Consider the following 22217-nt stretch of genomic DNA (forward strand, 5'->3'; position numbering starts at 1 on the left):
AAGTGGTATTTAACATTTTTCTAGAAGCTCCCAGATTAAAGCCTCTGGATATCATGAGAAGGTACTTGGTTTGAGTTTTCAGATAAGGTTATAACCCTTGAGCTTTTTATAGCCTGGGAAATTATTTCAATTTAAAGATTAAAGTCTTTATAATCTTATTTAGTTTAACTGTGTTCAAGTAGGAGGGAAACATTTTCAGCTGAGAATTTGTGCTGAGGAGATAGAAATGGCAATGTATCAAATACCACTTTAAGTGGTGTTTAGACCCAAAGAAAAGATAAATGTTAGAATTGCTGTAATATTTGAGATCACAGTGATGTTAATGAAATCACTACATTGGTACTGAGCGATAATAACCATTGTTGCATATTTTCCAATTACTTGAGAACCTTTTGTGTTTGGTTGCTGGAATGTTGCCATGGTCACATACTGTGTTGGGTGTGACATAGTGAGCTGGAAACAGTAGCAGGCCGAGATGCCCCGGCTTGGAGCCAGGCTGTCTGAGAAGTCTGCATTGTGTTGAAGCCACATTCAGCATGGAACAGAAGGCTCTGAGGAAACTGGTAGAATCCATCAGCAAAACTGTCAAGAGCTGTAAGTAGCCCTGGCCAATTTGACTCAGTGGTTGGAACGTTGGCCCATGGACCGGAGAGTCCCAGGTTTGGTTCCCGCTAAGGGCACATACCTTGGTTGTGGTTTGTCTCCGGCCCCGGTTGGGGTCATGTGGGTTACAGCCAGTCGATGTCTCTCTCACATTGATGGTTCTCTCTCCCTCCTGCTCTATCTGAAAATAAATGCAAAAATGCCCTTGGGTGAGGATTAAAAAAAAGAGCTGTAAGTACTGACCAGACATACTAGTTGGACATTCTCAAGCACTTCGTAAGCTCCAAAATAGAGTTCCTCTGTGCTAACGGATTATCTGCCCACCACAGACTGATTTTTGTGATCTGAAATTTAATAAGAGATTTCAAAGTATAAAGGTTTACTCTGACCAGTTCTCTGACACAAAATCTGTAGAAGCAGATGATCACTCTGCTTCAGGGGATTGATAGAGACACATTACATGGGCTACTGTAGATGTTGAAACACCGTGGTGCTTTGAACATGGCAAGTGTTTATGAAAACTAATCTCCAACAACAGATTGGGGGCAGGGGTCCTTGCTCTGACAGACCTTAAAAAGAAATCTTTATTTCTCAAGGTAACTCTACTAATTTTTTCTCAGGCATGACCACAAGCCATCCTGACTGATAAGTGTGAGAATCTGTGTTTAGAATTTGAGGAAGTTACTTTTATTTCAGCCACTTGTGCAGCCTCATTATTGGGCACTTCTGGTTTTTCTCGTGTGCCCTCCCTAGTTAGGATAGACACCACCTTTCTAAGAATCTCATTGTAGACTCACTTCTGTTTTCTCTCATTCCAGTTGGATTAAAAAAATTTTTTTTTCTTTATTGATTTTTAGAGAGGGAGAGGGAGAGAAACATAGATGAGAGAGAACATCAATTGGCCACGTCCTGCATGCCCCCCACTGGGGATTTGGCCCACAACCTAGGTATGTGTAATGATCAGGAATCGAACCAGTGACCTCTTGGTGCATGGGTCAATACTCCGCCACTGAGACACACCGGCCACACTATTCCAGTTGGATTTTAAATGATCTAAACTCCTAATGCACTTCTAGGGCCTGTTTTCCAATCCTGCTGTCAGTATGGTCCTTAAATCTCATAGGCAGATTTAGCCAGTATTTATTTATTTATTGCATTCATCTTCAGATAGAGCAAGAGGGAGAGAAGGAGGAAGAGAGAAAGAGAAATATAGATGTGAGAGAGACATATCAGCTGGCCCATATAACCTGACCCAGAATCGAACCACTGACCAGGTGCATGGGACAATGCTCAACCAACTGAGCCATACTGGCAAGTCCATTTGCTGCTTTCTTTTTTTATTTTATCCTCACCCGAGGACATTTTTCCATTTTTTGTTCAGATAGAGTGGGAGGGAGAGAGAGGAACAGAGAGAGAGAGAGAAACATCGATGTGAAAGGGACACATCAAGTGGCTGCCGCCCACACGACCAACCAGGGCTGGGGACAAACTGCAACCGAGGTACGCGCCCTTAGTGGGAACTGAACCCAGGTCTCTCTGGACCGCAGGCCAACGCTCAGCCACTTAGCCAAACTGGCTAGGGCCCATTTGTTGCTTTCTTAACAGAGCCTGAGTTTTATGACATTCACAAGGAAATTTTGGGGGTGGAGGGCATCTGTAATACTTTCACCAGTAAAGATAAGTTAAGCCCCCCCTCAGTAAAATAAATAAATATTAACAAACTCTGAAAGGAAATTTTGCATACCTAAAACATATATAACTCCTCTCCCCATCCTAATGAAATTATTTGTAGCAATGTTTGCAGTGAATGTTAAATACCATAATTTGTTATTTGAAAGCAATTCTCTAAAATAGCCTGTAGGTATGAATATATAATACTTGATCAGATCCAAATCCCACAGTCTCCTGCAAAGATGGTAATTTATAATAATTGTTTAAAAAAAGGAATGGGTGCCCTGGCCGGTTTGGCTCAGTGGTTAGAGCGTCGGCCTGCGGTACAGAGAGACCCGGGTTCGGTTCCCGCTAAGGGCATGTACCTCGGTTGCAGTTTGTCCCCGGCCCTGGTTGGTCGTGCGGGTGGCAGCCCCTCGATGCGTCCCTTCACGTCGATGTTTCTCTCTCTCCCTTCCTCTCTCTCCCTCCCACTCTATCTGAACAAAAAATGGAAAAATGTCCTCGGGTGAGGATTAAAAAAAAAAAAGGAACGGGTTACTATTCTTTTTCTCCCAAAGTTTTTGACAATGATTCACTGTAACCAGGTTACTACTTTACACTCAGATTACTAACAGCTGATGTTTATTGACTTCATTGACAAGACACTGCACTAACTGGTTTATGTTCATCATCTTTAACTCAGAATAAACCCAGTGAGGTAGGTGATAATTTCCACATTTTCAGATGAGGAAACCAAGTCATAGATTTTGTTTGTCTAAAGCTACAGTTAGTGGACTTTTCTGGTGGAGACAGAGCTAGAATTCGAATAGTCTGGTGCCAGAGCCAGCACTCAATCTGTTTCTCAGGTTAGCTACTGATTAGCATTGTAGACCCTTATGGTCATTCTGTATATTGCTGTTTCATAGTACACCGTGAAATTGTTAAATACAACTGAGTTCTTGGGTCCTTCCATTTGAACCGGGATGGACGCTGGCCCTTTCATGACTGGATTTGGTTCTCTGTGGGTATTGGGAAGAACTAACAGCTTGTGCTGCCTTGGCCTGCTCAAGAAGGGGCTATCTTTTTATTATAGTCGTCCCTCGCCACTTCACGCTTCGACTTTTGCGGCTTCACTCTATCACGATTTTTTCAAATATATTCATTAAACAGTTGATTGAGACAGTGAAAATGATACAGTCTGCACTCGGTTGTCTGAGTCAATTGTACACCCCTGTATTATAATTAAAATTAAAATTACTGTACGTATGGACTGTAGGCCTATGTATTCGAGCACCCCAGGAATCCTTCAACGCCCGGTGCAACCGCTAGAGTCTGGAACGGATTAACGGCGATAAACCAGGGATGACTGTATTTCTCTTGGATTACAAAGTTCTCATTGTCCCAGGTGGCTGAAAGTTTAAGTGGTTTTTCCTGGGCTTTTTGGGGAGAAGGATGTGGAGCTTCTGTACTTTTTCCCAGCTTTAGAGTTGCTTAAGAGGGGGGGAGCCTTCATAAGTTGCTAAGTCCTTATGTGCTGCATGGCCTCTTTAGTCCAAAGTGCTGTCTCTGCCATCCTCACAGATCCTCCCCTGGTTATGCCAGTGACCTCACAAGGGAAAATCAGTCACTTTACCAAGCAGCTCTTTCCATTTTTTCTAGACAGATATGAAATGTCTGTTCCAGAGCTAATATAACTTCTGTTGTCTCCATACTGCTCTATAGAGCTGCATTATCCAGTGTGGTGACCACTAGCTACATATGGCAATTTGAATGTAAATTAAAATTAAGTAGAATTTAAAATCCAGTTTTGGTCACACTAGCCACTTTTTAGGGCACAATAACTACATATGGGTTGTGGCTACCAAGTCGGACAACACAGATACAGAACGTTTCCATCATCTCATTAAACAGTGTGCTCCAGGTCACAAGTCTTTCCCTTTCCCAAACAATAGCCCTTCAATTTAGTGGGGAGGCAGATAGATTACTTCGGGGTGTAATAAATGGCTTCATGGATGTGCAAACTATGTTCTCATAGGCCCCATGCTTAGTTTAATGCTCTGTTAACACTGACTGAAAGTTGTGCGTTTTGGCCCATGAGTTCTGTAGTCGATCCTGGCTGTGTACCTCATTCATTGTTGTAGGAGTATCTCCACCGTCAGAATCACCTGAAGGTTTGTATTGAAAATGTAGCTTCCTGGGTACCACCCTAGGTATAGTTAAAAATGTGGAAGTGGACCAGACATCCAGATTGTTCACTCTGTGCATTGTTAGACACTAAAGTTGGAGATTCCTGACCAAAATTGTCTTTTTGAGATGAAACTTCAATCTGTCAGACTAATGTCAATCTCAACTTGATTGATAGTGAATTGGGAATGACTGTCTTTCACATTCATTGTCGTTTTGCCATAATTTTTACACTAGAGGAACTTTTTTTTTTTGCAGTTTAATTTTTTTGTTATTAATTAATTTATTTTTGTTACAGATGTTTCTCCTCCCCCCCCACTCATTCCCCCCTCCCCACCCTGTCCCCAGCTTTGTTGTCCATATGGAAGGACCTAGAAAGTATTATCCTAAGTGAAACAAGGAACTTTTTAAAAAAGCTAAGTGGTGAATTTAAAAGCTTTCTAATATTTTCATGTTTGAGTCAACTGATTATTTTGGCATCTAGGTGTTAACTGACTCAACCTCTCCAATTTACAAGTGGTTGATAATTCTATGGCAAACATTAGAGAGCCTAACATCCCTGCTCTGTAGGTGCTACTTGATACTGAGTAGATACTAACATAAGAATAATAGGAGATTTTGTCACGTCTTGTTAAAAGTGAAATACTTTGTGCACTGCATTTCTCTGATCTGCTCCTACCAGGGGGAGAAATAAGTTAAATCTAGTGTGATTTGCCCTTGTGAATTCATGAGCCCCTCTTTCCTAAATGTTCATGAGTTTTGTTTTTCATTAATCCTCACCTGAGGATATGCTTTCATTTATTTGAGAGACAGAAGAAGGTGGGGGGAGGGGGAGATGTCGATCAGTTGCCTCCCGCACATGTCCAACCAGGGATTGAACCTGCAACCTGAGTAATTGAACCTGCGACCCTTCGGTGCATGGGACAACATTCCAACCAACTGAGCCACACTGGCCAGGTCTGTTCGTGAGCTTTTAATACAGTTGTCTCTTCTGGCACCTAGCCCTGACCTCCTATGGGCCCACTAGTCCAGTATTTGGCTTTCATTTGAGACATATAACATGGACCAATAGGTGTGCCTACATAATTATTTTCTAGCCATGTCTGCTGAGAGGGCTTAGAAATATTAACACTCTGGTAGCAACAGGCACACCCAGTACCTGGACCTGGGTTTCAAAAGAGCAATCTCCAGTTAAAATACAAAACAGGATTCCTTGACGTAGTAGCCGAACAGTAAGGGACGAACCTGTAGTGCTTTGTTTCTCTTTTACTTTGACACTACTACCACACGTCTGTCACTTCTGTTTGCCAGCTGTGGAATTGTTTCCCAGCAAGCAATTCTCTGACACCAGCTGGGACCCGACAGTTTAACTCAGTCCTGAGACTACCTGCAGGTAGAATGAGATCCCACCAGGTAAGAGTCCAGTACTACGAGACTGCTCCCTTCCACTTCAGATGCCAATGACAAGTGCAAGTTGTTACCTGTGCCACAGGTTCTGACCAATTGGCTATAAATCTAAGGTTCCTACAGTGCCTTTCTTGGGTTCAATTAATTTGGTAGAGCAGCTCACAGAACTTAGGGGAACAGTTTACTTACTAGGTTAGCAATTTATTTATTTTTGGTACATGCCCCTAGTGGGAACCGAACCTGGAACCCTCTGATCCGCAGGCTGATACGACCACTGAGCCAAACCGGCCAGGGTTATTTATTTATTTATTTATTTATTTACTTTATTGATTTTGAGAGGGAGAGGAAGGAAGAGAGGGAGTGAGAGTATCACCCACTAGAGAGAACATCGATTGTCTACCTCCTACATGCCCCACACTGGGGATCGGGCCCACAACCTGGGTGTGTGCCCTGACAGAATCAAACAGGCAACCTCTTGGTACATGGGTCGATGCTCAACCACTGAGCCATACCAGCTGGGCTAGATTAGCAATCTATTATAAAAGGATATAATTAGGAACGGCCAGGTGGAAGAGATGCATAGAGCAGGGTATGTGGGGAAGGATGTGGAGCTTCTGAGCTTTCTCCCAGCACCTTGGTGGTTTTCATAGAGACTTACATGAACATGATAGATTGTTAACTCAATTTCCGGCTTCTCTCCAAAAGATGGTGGGTGGTTTGGTCTTTCTAGTGAACAGGAACCACCAATAGTCACCTCATTAGAACAAAAGACATTCCCATCACCCAGGAAATTCTAAGGGATTTAGGAATTTGTCTGGAAATTGGGTCAAAGACCAAACAGAAGAAAAGATGCTCCTAATTCTTGTATGACTTAGAAAATTACAAGGGTTTTCAGAGCTCTGTGCTAGGAATTGGGGGCAGAGACCGACATACATTGTTTCCTGTTATCTCACAGGGATAATGCAAAGGAGCCTGGCAAGTAGTGCCAGAAAGCAAGGAAGTGCTGGAAAAGCAGAAGAATGGGGATATATGAAAGATACAGGAACCAGCTTGAAAACCCCAGTGGTCGAAGCTGAAACAATTTGAGAACAAAATAACAGTGGAAAAGAGGCATCTTTCTTTCAGAAGAATTCCAAGTGATACTGTAGAAACCCCTTCCCAAATAGTGGCGCCTGACTCTGTTCTTTGAGAGATTGGCCTCTGAAGAATAGACTATGGGGGGGAAAAAAAAGTAATTACCGTGGAGAGACCTGTACACTGTTTAACCAGGTAATCCAGGTTACATGCATGCCCCTGAGTGTAATGACAAGAACGGCACTTTAGCGCACATTCTTCCCCAATACACAACCAGTCTAATGAGAAAAACATTAGACAAAGCTAAAGTAAGGAATATTCTTAAAATAACTCACAGTCATGAAAAGCAAGGAAAAACTGAAAACTCACAGATAGGAGGTCACGTGACAACCAAATGAATCCTGGAACAAAAAAAAAGGACTGGAAAAGCTGGTAAATCCATAATTTACTTGGTAATGTGTCAGTTATTCTATTAGTTTTGCCGATTGTAATTTGCGTGGTTATATAAGTTGTTGGCATTAGGGAGAAACACTGAAGAGTTTATAGGAAGTCTATACTACCATCGCATCTCTCTTGTAAATCTAAAATTACTCAACAGTTTAAGAACAGGCCAATCTCTGGCATCTCAACACCACTCTCACTATCCATAATTTCTCAAATATCAATTGTTCCTTGATCATGGATATAAGGTCTTCAGATATAATGACATATGAGTCACATTGATAAACTCAGAAAGTTACCTGCTAAAGATTGGGTCTAGAATTCTTGCTTTGTTGGATGACTTGTCAATATTGGGCTCGGAGCAGCTCCTCACTTTCTTCAGGGATCTGCTTAATCCACCTTAGTGCTGGTGCTGACATTTCCACTCGGGTAATAATTCTTCATCAGAATTGAGCAGGACTTCCAGGCGAACAGATACTGCATAGAGTGTATCCACATCTGAGCTTCCTTTTTCTTCATATTAAAAAAAAACAAAATGTCTTTCCAAGTTTTTGTCCTTGGAGCAGTTGCAGCCCTTTTTATCACCTAACCTTGAAAAGTCACATCGCCTCATTTCCACTGTACTCTATTGGTGAAACTGGCACAAAAGCCCCCTCCTTTCAAGTGAAGGAGACAGACCCCATCTCTCTAAGGCTGAAGTATTAAGTCACATTGTAAGAAGAGCCTGTGTGGTGGGATAGATTGTTTCAGTGGTCTTGGGGAAAATACAACCTGTCATTTCAATTCACCAAACTCCATTGTCTTAATTCAGCCACCTAGCCACACCAAACACCTGCAGCTCTCAGAACAGGACCTCAGGCCATCAAGATGCCTCTGGCAAATGCTTACTCCTTTGGCATGTCTCAGCTCAACACCTCCTTGGGACCCTGCTTCATTTTTTTTTTTTTTTTATCCTCACCTGAGGACATTTTTCTATTTTTTGTTCAGGTAGAGAGGGAGGGGGAGAGAGGAAGAGAGAGAGAAACATCGATGTGAAAGGGACACATGGAGTGGCTGCCACCCGCACGACCAACCAGGGACGGGGACAAACTGCAACCTAGGTACGTGCCCTTAGTGGGAACCGAACCCGGGTCTCTCGGGACCGCAGGCCGACGCTCTAACCGCTGAGCCAAACCGGCCAGGGCCCTGCTTCATTTCTTAACACCTCCCCCCAGCTGATTATTCCTTCCTTTGGGTCACTCCCAAACACCGTCAATCATAGTGTTTGTAGTACTTTATTGCACTTAACTTGTTTATCTCCACCGAAGTGTAATAACCTTGAGGGCAGGAATCATTGCCTGGTTTGTGGAAGACCCTTAATAAATGCTTATTGGATGAATAAAAACACCTTTATGTCATATTTTAGGGCTAGAAGCTACAATGTGAAGCCTGAGGATCTAATTCAGTTTGTAAAATAGTTTTATTAGGTATCTTTCTAATGGCTTATTCTTTACATTTGCCAACCATTGTCCTAAGAACCAAGTCATTCCGACCACAGTGGAAACTTGATTGTAAACTGCATATTTGCTATCTGTTGTCATTAATTTCATTTGGGTAACCTGGAATCATCTCAAAGATAGCATCTAAAATAACTTTTTTCTCCCCACCTCCACCAAAAAAAAAAAAGAGGAGGGAGGACAAGGAAGACAAAAAGAGAAATAGTAACCAGCTTTCCCTCCTTTTCTAGTTCTCTTGACCTTTGATTCATAGAATTAGACTTTTAGAAACTTAAGGGGTTTCAGATCATCTAGGACGGATAATACCCAATTTTCATAGGTGAGGATCCTGAGGCATAAAGATGCTATATGACTTGTCTGTCTCCCAACTATTTAGTCTCAGAAATGGAAGTAGAACCCAAATGCTTGAGGCTAATACCCCAAACCACTGAGTCTAATCCCTTAGTTCTCAGTCCTGATGGTGCATTAGAATCACCTGTGCACTCCCCCCGCCCCCCCAATTCTGAGCTCAGATCAAGTGCAGAAACCTTCATAATTACAAAGGTCAGAAATCAAGCCTTTTCATCATTGCTCAGAACTGATCAACCTTTCATAAATATGCCCCCCCCCATCTCAGTCACTCATCTGTAAGACCTCAGTTACCCACTGTCACCTTTATAAACAAATACACACATGCACACTATTGTTTTAAATTATACTTTTGCTTCTCAGACCTACAGAGATCATGCATCAGGTAGACTGGAAGGTCTTCTGATGCTCAGATTTGGCAATTTGCATCATCGATTCACTTCAGTAGGAACAGATCTCAGAGAAACTTATGCACTTCTTAAATCTACCATTAGTTCGCTAAGTCTGGAGTGAGATCCAGAGTATTAAAAAATTTCTGTTTGAAGTAAGTCACCTGACCCTGCTGGTTTTTGGCAGTATCTCGGGCTCCCTCCCCACTCTGACCTCATTTCCACTTCCCTGGCCCAGTCTCTCCAAGCCTGGCTTCTGTGCTTCCGTACAGCTTGGCCACTTCTCTTTTCCTAAACCACTCCTCAAACCCTAAGGCAGCGGTTCTCAACTTGGGGGTCGAACAACCCTTTCACAGGGGTCACCTAAGACCACCGGAAAACACATATTTCCGATGGTCTTAGGAACCGAGACACCGCTCCTCCATCCGTCTCCAGGCGGGTCCGCCCACATGCAGATACGCCCACGTACAACATGAGGAACTGGATTAAAGGGCCGCGGCATTGGGAAGGTTGAGAACCACTGCTATGCCTTAGAAAGGCATAGAAGAGTCAACCAAGCTCTTGTTTAAAAGCTAATTCCTGGGCCCACTGTTAGCAATTCTGCGGTAGGTCTGGGGCAAGGCCCGGCAATTTGTACGTTTAACAAGCAATGGAGAGGGGTTTGATTTTCATACAGAGGGTCCAAAGAGGACATCATGAGAAACTGTTCCAGTGAAATAAACATTAGTCCTCTGACCAGGCACTCAAGGCCCTCTACCATCAGCCCATTCTCTTCAATCGGATTTCACTTCTTCCCAACTTGCTGGCTTCCAGGACGACAAGTTCAACCTCAACCCCTGTTCTACCTCTTTCCTTTACTCATGTTCCCTCTCCCTAGAATTCTGCACTTACTGACCACCCCCAACTCATTTCTTCCTATAAACTATGCATCCTTCAAGGCCCAATTCAAAGTCTACTCCCAAGAAAATGGCCCAACTCCTCTTCAAGTGAGACCCTTCTTAATTGTATAACCTCTTAAGTAACAAGTCTATGTTATACTTTTTAAAAAAATTACTGGGCATCTACTAGAGCATCATAGGAAAAAATAGCTTTTTAGTATAATATGTTCAATTAGGTTGGAGAACTCAATGATTAAGTCATATCTGTATTTTCATTTTACAGTAAAAAAAAGTGAAGTAGAATGTCTCATAATACTTTTTCACGACTGGGTGGAAAGAGCTGATGTGAGACTTGATAACGTCGGTCTAGATCGGAACACATTTCAAATGATCCTACACAGCTTGTTTGGAATGACTGATGATAAGCTAATGAATAGGGGTAAGGAGTCATGAGACTGAACTGGGCCAAGCTGAGATGGCAAACAAGTACATGGCATATAAGTTAAAATAGATTAATATATGGCAAGTGTTACATATATAATTTTCATCAAAGACTTTGCATTTTTTAATACCAAACTAGAAAGACAATTCTGATAGTGCTGCCAATATAAATCAGTAGTTGATTTTATTGTCAGGGTGGTTTATAATATAAACTCACTCAGGATGTCTTATAACTGTACCATTTTGAGAGATAACCAGTAATGGGCTAAATAAGCTAGCAGTATTATTTTTTTTAAATAAGCATGTGGCTTTTAATTATGATGTCTATGGATTCATATGCTGTGGACATAAAATTTTCAATGACTTCTTTTTCTTATAAAAATGAAAAATGTGCCCTGGCCTGTTTGTCTCAGTGGTTGGAGTGTTGGCCTGCAGTTCCCGCTAAGGGCACGTACCTTTGTTGCAGGTTGTCCCCGGCCCTGGTTGGGTCGTGCGAGTGGCAACCACTTGATGTGTCCCTTTCATGTCAACATTTCTCTCTCTCTCTCTCTCTCTCTCTCTCTCTCTCTCTCTCTCTCTCTCTTCCTCTCTCTCCCTCCCACTCTATCTGAACAAAAAATGGAGAAATGTCCTCGGGTGAGGATTAAAAAAAAAAAAGAAAAATGTATCAGTCAGTACAAAACAATGATACTCATTATACTGAAAAAAATCAAAGATCATTTATTTAAAATAGGAAGTTATTTAATGTGAGCCAGTCACTTTCACTAACAGAGTTTTAGTGTTCAACTTGGTAAGTTTTGATATATATGTACATCCTTGAAACTATAACCATAATCAAAATAATTAACATATTCATCATCCCCAAAAGAGTCCATCATATTTTATTTTCTATAGAATAAGACTTCATTGGTAATTTTAAAATAGTATTATTCTAGTAATTTAACTTGGCCTTGTACAAACTCTAGAACAATTTTGCCACTTTTTTTTAAATCCTCGCTCAAGTGTATTTTTCCTTTTATTATTTTAAATTAAAAAAATTTTTTTGTCTTTATTGATTTAGAGAGAGAGAGAGGAAGGGAGAAGGGGAGAGACATAGAAACATCAATGAGAGAGAACATCAATTGGCCACCTCCTACATGCCCCCCCACAGGGGATCTGGCCCATAGCCAGGGCATGTGCCCCTAATGGGAATCAAACCAGCAAAACTCTTGGTACATGGGTTGACGCTCAACCACTGAGCCACACCGGCTGGGCGTCCATTGATTATTTTAGATAGAGTAGGAGGAAGGGAGGGAGAGAGAGAGAGAGAGAGAGAGAGAGAGAGAGAGAGAATAACATTGATGTGAGAGAGACACATCAATTGTTTGCCTCCTGCATGACCCCGATCGGGGCCGGGGGATCAAACCTGAAACCAAGGTACATGCCCTTGATCAGGAATTGAACCCGAGACTCTGGTCCATGGACCAACACTCTAACTGCTGAGCCAATCCAGCCAAGGTGAATTTTAGAATAAAATTCTACTTTTAGAATAAAAATCACATTTATTGGCTCCATCATTGGACTTCTTGGCTCATACTAACTGTACAAAACATCACAAATAAATCTCATCATTGGTCATGGAGGACAGAGTGTGACTCTTCTTCCTATAAAAATCTGGGGAAAACATATTTTCAGTAATTTTAACTCAACAATGATTGTGCCAAACCGTTTTCCCTTCACTTTGGGAGGAAAATTTTATAAATCTATTCATATATATATATATATATATATATATATACACTCTTGAATTATAAAATAGCTGTAAATTACATGCTTACATGTTCTTTTTTTCAGTATTTTTTGCGTTTGACAAAGACAGTGATAACTGCATAAATGTAAATGAGTGGGTTAAAGGAGTATCAGTGTTTCTTCGAGGGACTTTTGAAGAAAAGCTGAAGTGTAAGACTTCTGTATGGAATTACTGGCTGAGTAATATATATTGTCAATTTTGTGTTTAGTGAATGTGTAAATATTTTTAAAGTATAAAATTAGTGTTTTCTATAACAACCTTGCAAAAATAGTTCATGACAGCTTTAAAAAATAAAAACCAGATGAAATGGGCAGGCTATTTCCTGAGTCCCTAGTCCCAAGATTCCCCAAACACTTTCCTCACTGGTTCTGTAATGCCCACCAGGATGGGTCTTTGGCATAAGGCCCAGGCTAATAATAGAAACCAAGGGTTAGGTCTTATGCCAGTTTCAGTCAGCTAGCATGGCAGAGGTTTCTGAGGCTGCCTCTGGGCTCAGCAAGAGCCTTGATAGGGGGCAGTGCACAAGTCACATTAGGGCCATTGCTTGTCTTTCTATTTTTTTTAAATGTGAAGGTTTGACATAAGACGAGGTAAGACACATTAACCACCAGACATCGATGCTCTAGTGTTAGTGTAGATGAGTGAAAAGAGGAGAAAAGCCTCAGGACATTGAGAGCCCCAAGGAAGGTTTATAAAAGATCTTCTTCATACAGAAAAGGACATTAGGAATTGCAAAGGCAAAAATCTCCCAGTTCACAATTTTGCCTAGAAATAACTCTGGCCTCCCCTCACCTGTACCATTGATGTGATGTGTATTTCCTGTTTCTCTTTTTAAATATGTTTTCATTGATTTTTTTTTTTTTTTTTTTTTTAGAGAGAGGAAGGGAGAGAGAAACATCAATGTGAGAGAGAAGCACTGATCTGCTGCCTCCTGCACGCCCCCTACTGGGGATCGAGCCCCCAACCCAGGCATGTGTCCTGACTGGGAATCGAACTGGGACCTCTCAGTCTGAGACGACGCTCAGTCCACTGAGCAACACCGCCTGGGCTATTTCCTATGTTTTACACCTCTGGTGCCAGGATTTGGGGTGAGGAACTCTGGAATGAGAGTAGGAACAATTTTAAGTAGCAGTTTTCAAGGAAATAGATTGCTTAGTGTCAGTTGCTTAGAGAAGACAGAAGAGTTCTGAGGAAGCAAATTGTTTTTATCCCTTGTTATTCTTCCACTTGAATTTGGGTTTGTAATGTTCAAAAGATCCCTATCTTAAACACATTTTTAAAATGATAACATCATTTTTTAAAAATCACCAGCTTTCTGACATTTGTACTTTTTGTTTCTAGTTTTTCTTCTTCAGTCTAATTTTTACAGGATAACATTTAAATACAGAGTGGAGCAAAAGTAGGTTTACAGTACTTCAAATGGAAAATAATAGAATCATAAATAATAATACAAGGATAAACTCGTGTACTCACAACTGTAAGCCTACTCTTGCCCACCCTATTTGCCACTTAAACTTATTGCAACATTCTTATACAAAAGTGTCCCTGAAAAGTGAAACCCTAAGTGTCTTGGGTGCGGATTCCTGAGGTACCGCTAACACCTGATGAAAATGGCTGTGACATTAAAAGTATCTGACATTGAATAGCATCACCCTATCAAAAAAATTTTCCTTCTCTAACCCCGCTTTGTAAAAGTGTTTCATATATATTTCAAGATAAGTAATTTGGGTGAACATACTACTTCTAGTAGGGTTGTGTTGCAAACTTATATATGCAACAGATTGGAGACACTCAACAAAAAGATGCAGCTAATCTGATACTCTGCAGTTTTGTGCATGGTTCTATTGCTTTTGTAAAACAGTTAACTGGATTACATGCACCATAAGAACTCTTTTACTGCTGTATCCTCAGGACCTGAGTAAGTCACCTGTGGATGAATGAGTGAACTGTGGTGGTGCTTACTCCATGAGGTAGTAGTCACTCCAGGGAGAGATCGATCACTTTGAATAGTACAGATGGGCAGGCCCCAAGTCTCACTACCCAAATACACTGGAAAATGTTGTCAATGACATAGCAAAGTATACTTAAGTTTGTACTCTATGTAAAAAAAATCATGGTACTGAGATTTTTACATATGTATGTATATGTATGTATGTATGTATTATATGATCAAAGATTTAAAAATATGGATCCTCTTTTTTGCAGCTTCATAATATTTTTCTACCCTCAATTTCAAAATCATGAAGTTGTCTTTTCACGTTCCAAGGGGTATTTCATTTTACGGAAAGAAATATAATAAAGGCTGCTTTATTTAAAAATATCTTTACCATATAAATCAATAATTATAGGTTATATAAATTGTTTTTTTATATATATTGACATACATAAGGAGAAGATTGATGACATTTTAACTATCCTTATCCAAGTCTTTAAACTTCTTATGCTTTGAAAAGTCTGTTTTGAAGTATATTATTTGAATGGTCATGATGGTTACATTTCTCAAGAGGAAGTATTTGACATGTTGAAGAACAGTCTACACCAGTCTGAGGAAGACACTGATGAAGGAATAAGAGAATTGGTAGAGATAACACTGAAGAAAATGGTAAGAATGAAAAACGCTAATTCACTATATCCAATCAAGTGGTTGCTGGATAGCACTAAAGATGAAAAAATCACTTCCCTACATGATAGTGTAGCCTTTCGAGGGCAGTTGTTGGTTCTCTGCGGTCCATTGCTTAGAACAGTGTCTGGCGAACAGTGGGTGCTCAGTAGATATTTATGAAATTGCTGGGTGAGTAAATGAATCACTGTACCCAATGAATGTTAATTTTCTTTTTTTTAATCCTCAACCGAGGACATTTTTCCATTTTTTGTTCAGATAGAGCGGGAGGGAGAGAGATAAAGAGAGAGAGAGAAACATCGACGTGAAGGGACACATCGAGAGGCTGCCACCCGCACGACCAACCAGGGCCGGGGACAAACTGCAACAGAGGTACGTGCCCTTAGCGGGAACCGAACCCGGGTCTCTCCAGACCGCAGGCCGACGCTCTAACCGCTGAGCCAAACCGGCCAGGGCTAATTTTCTTATTTTAAAACATTTTTTAAATGTTTTTATTGATTTTAGAGATGGAGAGAGAGAAAAACATTATCATATCAGCATTGGTCAACTGCCTCCTGCTCACCCCCTACTGGGGATTGAGCCTGAAACCCAGGCATGTGTCCCAACCAGGAATTGAGCCGGTGACCTCCTGGTGCGTGGATTGATGCTCAATCACTGAGCCACCGTGCTGGGCTTAAAATACTTTTAAATCAGTAAAACCTCAATACTTGGGGAGGGGGTAGGCAGCAGATTTAATTTGTATAAAATTGGTTGCTATTTTAGTCTGTCTCCATGACCCTAGTCTTCCAATTCTTCTAAACAATCATTATAACAAAATAACATAATAATAAAAGGCTGTTCTTTATAGAGTGCTTGCTATATGCCAGGCCCTTCATAGAACTTTAATATATGAACTCATTTTAGAACAACCCTATGAAGTAGAAATATTATCTTTATTTCGCAGATGAGAAAACTGAAGTACAGATAGGTTTGTTCAAGGTCATATTAGAAAATTGGGTGAATTCATCTTTCAATGAAACCAATAATATTGATGTATGATGGACATACTAATTTCTCTCCTTTTCTTACTATGACCCTAAACTGGATACCATGAAGATTTGTGACCCTAAGGCAGCCCAGGCCCCACTCACCCATGACTCTGGAGTTCAAGAAAGAAACAAAGGATCTGGACTGCCGAGTCTCAGACTCAGCTACCACAGACTCCAGAGTATCCTCTTCCATTAGCAACAATTTCACTAGATCCTGCCTGGGCTCAGGGTAGACTACTTGAGAGAGAGTGTTCCCTCATACCAAACCCACCCCTCCCCACCCCACCCCACCTTTTTTATTATTATTATTATTATTATTATTTTAAAGGATATGTTATGGAATGAGCCCTTTTTTTGACAATTATTCAAACCTGTCTCTAGATTAGACTTTCAGCAACCTTGATTTAGTTATGCCCAGAAGTGAAAAAAACAAGGACTCATCAAATCAAATCCAAATTCACTTAAGCAGTTAAAGGCATTCATAATCTACATGCTATGCTACCCCCACGATGTATTCCACTTGAGGCAGGTCTCTCTTCCTGACTTACACTCCTGCTTACTGCCATAACCCAGGTTGGACCACTCTACATTTCCTCCACACACCTCCCAACCTGTCTAGCTCCCAACCATCCTTAAAGGCCTATAGTGCTCTGCATGACTCTAGTCCATCTTGGACTGTTAGTGCTCTAACCCCCAGTGCCTTGCTCCTTAACTGAGCGACTTCACTTTTAACCTTTATATATGATGAGCTCCAAGTAAGAGATCCTTTGAGGACTGAGTTCTGCTACTAAAAATTAAACTTGAGAATTTTTGCCCTGTGGCACTTATTTTATCACAAAAATAGCAATATAATATTGGGCTTTCTCTCATGTTTTTGTCTCATTTGTCTATAGTACAGGGCCACATTTGATATAAGGTAACTCGGGTGCCCGTCTGCTTGGGCTGCTAAAAAATTAACAATGACGGTGGCTTAAACAACAGGAATTTATTTCTCTCAGTTCTGGAGATGGGGAAGTCCAAGATCAAGGTGCCAGTTGATTCACTTCCCTGGTGAGGGCTCTCTTCCTGGGTTGCAGACGCCACTTCCTCGGTATGTCCTCACAAGGCAGAGAGAAGGAGCTCTGGTCTCTTTCTCTACTTAAAAAAATATTAATTACATCATGACCTCATCTAAACCTAATTACCATGCAAAGGCCCCACCTCCAAATATCACATTGGGTGTTAAAAATATATGAACTTGGGCCTGGCTGGTGTGGCTCAGCAGTTGAGCATCGACCCGTACACCAGGAGGTCGCCGGTTTAATTCCCGGTCAGGGCACATGCCCAGGTTGTGGGCCCGGTCCCCAGCGGGGGGCATGCGAGAGGCAGCCAGTCGATGTTCTCTCTCCTTGTCGATGTGTCTATCTCTCCCTTCTACTTCCTCTCTCTCTAAAATCAATAAAGAAGAAGAAGAAGAAGAAAAAGAAGAAGAAGAAGAAGAAAAAATATATATATATATATATGAACTAGGGAGTTGGGGTAGGGGGGCAAAAATATTCAGTCCATAATACCAGGGATGCCTGTTCAATTAATAGGAATAAAGTAAGTGGCCTCCTTAAATAAGTACTTTTGGATTTATGTAGGTAATGCCTACTAAATGTGAATTTAGTTTTACTCGGTATAACCTTTTCATTCTAGACAATTATTTCCCATGCACAATTTAAAAAATTACTTAGCCCTGGCTGGTTTGGCTCAGCGGTTAGAGTGTCGGCCCGTGGACCAAAAGTTGCGGATTTGATTCTGGTCAAGGGCATGTACCTCAGTTGTGGTTCATCCCCGGCCCTGGTCGGGGTCATGCAGGAGGCAGCTAGTCAATGTGTCTCTCACGTCGATATTTCTCTCTCTCTCCCTCAGGACCCTCTTTCTCCCTCTCTCCCACTCTGTCTGAAGATAAATAGAAAAATACCCTCATGTGAGGATTAAAGATAAATAAAAATTTAAAAATTAAAAAAACCTCAATCATTTATCAAGAAATCATCTTACTCTCTAGGATTATGACAACGATGGCAAGATATCTTTTGCAGACTTTGAAAAAGCAGTGACAGAAGAGAGACTTTTGTTGGAAGTGTTTGGACAATGTTTACCAGAAGCAAAGGTACAGTGCCTACAGCCCACAAAGGCTGAGGGAACATGTTAAAGGATCTGAAAATAACACTCCCTAGAAATTCACCTCTGTAGGGCTTCAGCTCACTGCTAAGTTCAGGCAACCATGAAGGGCTCAGCCCCATCCTGGTGCTTTGGGAACCAAGGTAGTAGTGACTATTTAAAGTCATAAGGCAGTAGTGACTATTTATGTCATTATATTCAGGATTTTTCTTTTGAGCTCATGACTTCGGCTATATACAAGTCCTGATTTCCTGTATGTTGATATTTTCCCAAAGAAAACCACAGTATATCGGGCTTGCTTATGGGATAGAACAGTGAGTAGAGTGGATTCGGCGAGAACTGCTAAGAAAACCATGGTCTCCTTCAACCCAAATGTTGTCCATGAGAATAAATTGAGTTTTGAAAATTTTGGACACATATATAGTGTTTTGTGGTCATAAGGGTTTTTTTCATGTTTGATTTTGACAAGTTTTCTGAGCTAGAACAGTCAGCCTAATAATTGTCTGACTCATTAGCATTTCCTTTAATTCTGCCTTTGATCAGCTGTGCTTTGCAAACATGATATTTGAAGGCACTTTTTTTTTTTTTATCCTCACCCGAGGACATTTTTGCATTTATTTTCAGTTTGAGCAGGAGGGAGGGAAGGAAGAAGAGAGAGAGAAACATCAATCTGAGAAAGACACCGAGTGGTTGCCACCCCCACGATCCTAACCGGGGCCAGGGACAAACTGCAACCGACATACATGCCCTTAGTGGGAACTGAACCCGGGACCCTCTGGTCAGCGGGCCGATGCTCCAACCGCTGAGCCAAACGGGTCAGGGAGAAGGCACTTTTTTTAAAGAAACTTTTTATTCTGTGTTAATTTAGATGATTTTGTGAACGAACTTGCATCAACTATCCTTAGCCTCCTCACCTCATCTCTTAATTTGTCCCACTGTACTTTATTCCCACTTTCATTTTTTATTTTATTTTTTTTTATCCTCACCCGAGGATATTTTTCCATTTTTTGTACGGATAGAGTGGGAGGGAGAGAGAGGAAGAGAGAGAGAGAGAGAAACATCGACGTGAAGGGACACATCGAGTGGCTGCCACCCGCACGACCAACCAGGGCCGGGGACAAACTGCAACCGAAGTACGTGCCCTTAGCGGGAACCGAACCCGGGTCTCTCCGGACCGCAGGCCGATGCTTTAACCGCTGAGCCAAACTGGCCAGGGCCCCACTTTCATTTTTTAAATCCTCACCCAAGGATATTTATTGGTTTCATTTTATTTATTATTTCTTAAAATGTTTGTATTGCTTTTAGAGAGGGAGAGATAAACATCGATGAGAGAAACATCAATTTTGATCGGCTGCCTCCTGCACGCCCCCCATTGGGGATGGATCCCACAACCTGGGTATGTGCCCCGACCAGAATTGAACCAGTGACCGCTTGGTGCATAGGTCAATGCCCAAACACTGAGCCACACTGGCTGGGCATGTTTATTGATTTTAGAGAGAGGAAGGGAGGGAGAGAAACATCTATATGAGAAACATCGATTGGTTGCTTCTTATATATACCCCAACCAGGAATCAAACTTTCACTTTTTTGATTTATGGGGCGATGCTCCAACTAATCGAATCACCCAGCCCAGGGCTATTCTCACATTTTAATTGTCTGGAAATGTATGGTAAAAAGCTATGTGTGAAAGGCAGACTTCTCATTTTAAGAGACTGATGGGGGAAACAGTAGAATAATGAACTGGGTTGGAGTAACTCCTTAGGTCTGGATGGAATACCAACAGTCTGCTCCCTGAGACTTCATCTGTAGCCCCGTTATCTACAGCCTTGCCACTCAGAGTAGTCTGTGTACCAGCACAATGGGATTACCTAGGAACTTATGAGAAATGCAGAATCTCAGACCCCAGTCCAGCCCAACTGAATCAGATCTTTTTTTGGTGCCTGACACAAAGGTTGCTTTCCTTCTCTCATCATGGTCAAATCCTGTATTATGTATGTTGGCGGGGGTGGGGAGGAGTGCTGGCTTCCAGAGAACAGATCAGGAATCCATTCAAGAACAAAGAACCCACCCTGGCCCATGTGGTTCAGTGGTTAGAGCATCGGCCCACGCACTGAAGGGCCATGGGTTTGATTCCCAGTCAAGGGCACATACTTGGGTTGCAGGTTCGATTCCCTACCGTCAGGGCGTGTGTGGGAGGCAACCAATCAATATGTCTCTCTCTCACACGTTTCAATGTTTCTCTCTGCCCATCCCTCCCTCCCTCCCACTCTCTAAATATCAATGGAAAAAATATCCTCAGGTGAGGATCAACAACAACAAAAGAACAAAGAACCCACTTAGCAGCTCCTCCCTTTAGGGCTGTCAGATTTTTTTGTGTGTGGTTAAATAAATACACCTAACATAAACTTGACCATCCTAATCAATTTTCAGTATTCAGTTAAGTACATTCACACTGTTGTGCAAGCAATCTCCAGAACGCTTTCATCTTGCAAAACTGAAACTATGTTCATTATACAACTCCCCATTCCTGCCACCACCATCAGAATCACAGTTAAGACCCCAAGGTAGAGGTTCATAAAACCCTAAAGTCTAAGAAGCCTGATCTAGACAGCAACTTATTTTTTCCAATTCTGTGCTCAGGTCTCTCTAATGTATCTTTTACCTGAATTCAGTGAAAATATATCTAATTACCTACAAGGAACTGAGGCAAAACCCCCTTGCCTGCAGCTTCTATTAAGACTATCCACCATGTCCTAGCTGGTTTGGCTCAGCAGTTAGAGCATTGGCTTGCGGACCAAAGAGTCGCAGGTTCAATTCCAGTCAAGGGCACATACCTCAGTTGCGGTTCAGTCCCCGGCCCTGGTCGGGGTCATGTGGGAGGCAGCCAGTTGATGTGTGTCTCTCACATTGATGTTTCTCTCTCCCTCTCTCCCAACCTATCTGAGGATAAATGGAAAAATATCCTTGGGTTAGGATTAAAAAAAAAAAAAAAAAAGACTATCTACCACTTAGAACCATACTAACAAGTTTGGATCAATAAGTCTTAACTGAAGATGAACCTTCTTAACTTGTATGTTCCAATTCAATCCATTAGGCCAGAGGCCCTAAGGATAGAGAGAAAAAACTTATATGCATGTATGCATGAACAGTGGACATGGACAACAAAGCTGGGGACAGGGCGGGGAGGGAGGGGAAGGGGGGAATCAGTGGGGGAAAGAGGAGAAACATCTGTAACAGAAATAAATTAATTAATTAAAAAAAAAAAAAAAAAAGGAAAGAGAGAAGAGAAAAACAGACATCATTTGGTATGGGCCTTCTCCAGTTATTTTTATCAGTAAAAATATGGAAACAACCTGGAAAAAATTAGGTTTCCATTAAGTGGTCTACTAACAGAAAAAAAAAATGCTAAAAGTAGTGGTAGAAGTCTAGTATTTACAAATTCTAATTTGTTTCTGCCACAGATTAAGTAATTTCTTCTTGCAAGTTAACTAAAGCATGCAAACTTCTAATTTCAGCTTTGCTCTAACAGTTTATTAACTTTTTTACTTTACAGATTTGTCTTGATTTTGAAGCTCTGGCATTCAAACATGTCTTAACTTCTAGTTTTTAAATGTGAATCACTCAATATTTGCAGTAAAATAAAAAACAAGTCCTGATTGCCTATCTTTATTTCCTTCAATTAATTAATTCACATATAGTTACTGTAGTGTGAGAAGTAATG

The 22217-nt window shown here is 41.3% G+C and overlaps 1 protein-coding gene and 2 non-coding genes across 3 annotated transcripts; 1 reads left to right on the forward strand and 2 right to left on the reverse strand.

Moving 5' to 3' along the window:
• The first annotated feature begins 410 nt into the window (after positions 1-410).
• Positions 411-22106, forward strand: LOC118619606 (EF-hand calcium-binding domain-containing protein 1-like). Its single transcript, XM_036246303.1, is given in 6 exon segments — positions 411-594; positions 10757-10912; positions 12748-12852; positions 15157-15305; positions 18381-18485; positions 22050-22106. Coding segments are annotated over 6 exon segments (756 nt in total).
• LOC118620597 lies at positions 9362-9431 on the reverse strand. Its single transcript, XR_004957497.1, has one exon. It is a non-coding gene; the product is annotated as a small nucleolar RNA U2-30 (small nucleolar RNA).
• LOC118620599 lies at positions 9564-9643 on the reverse strand. The gene has a single exon (XR_004957499.1). It is a non-coding gene; the product is annotated as a small nucleolar RNA U2-19 (small nucleolar RNA).
• Positions 22107-22217: the final 111 nt, after the last annotated feature.

The sequence above is a fragment of the Molossus molossus genome, unplaced genomic scaffold, assembly GCF_014108415.1.
Source record: "Molossus molossus isolate mMolMol1 unplaced genomic scaffold, mMolMol1.p scaffold_m16_p_7, whole genome shotgun sequence".
Taxonomy (NCBI): domain Eukaryota; kingdom Metazoa; phylum Chordata; class Mammalia; order Chiroptera; family Molossidae; genus Molossus; species Molossus molossus.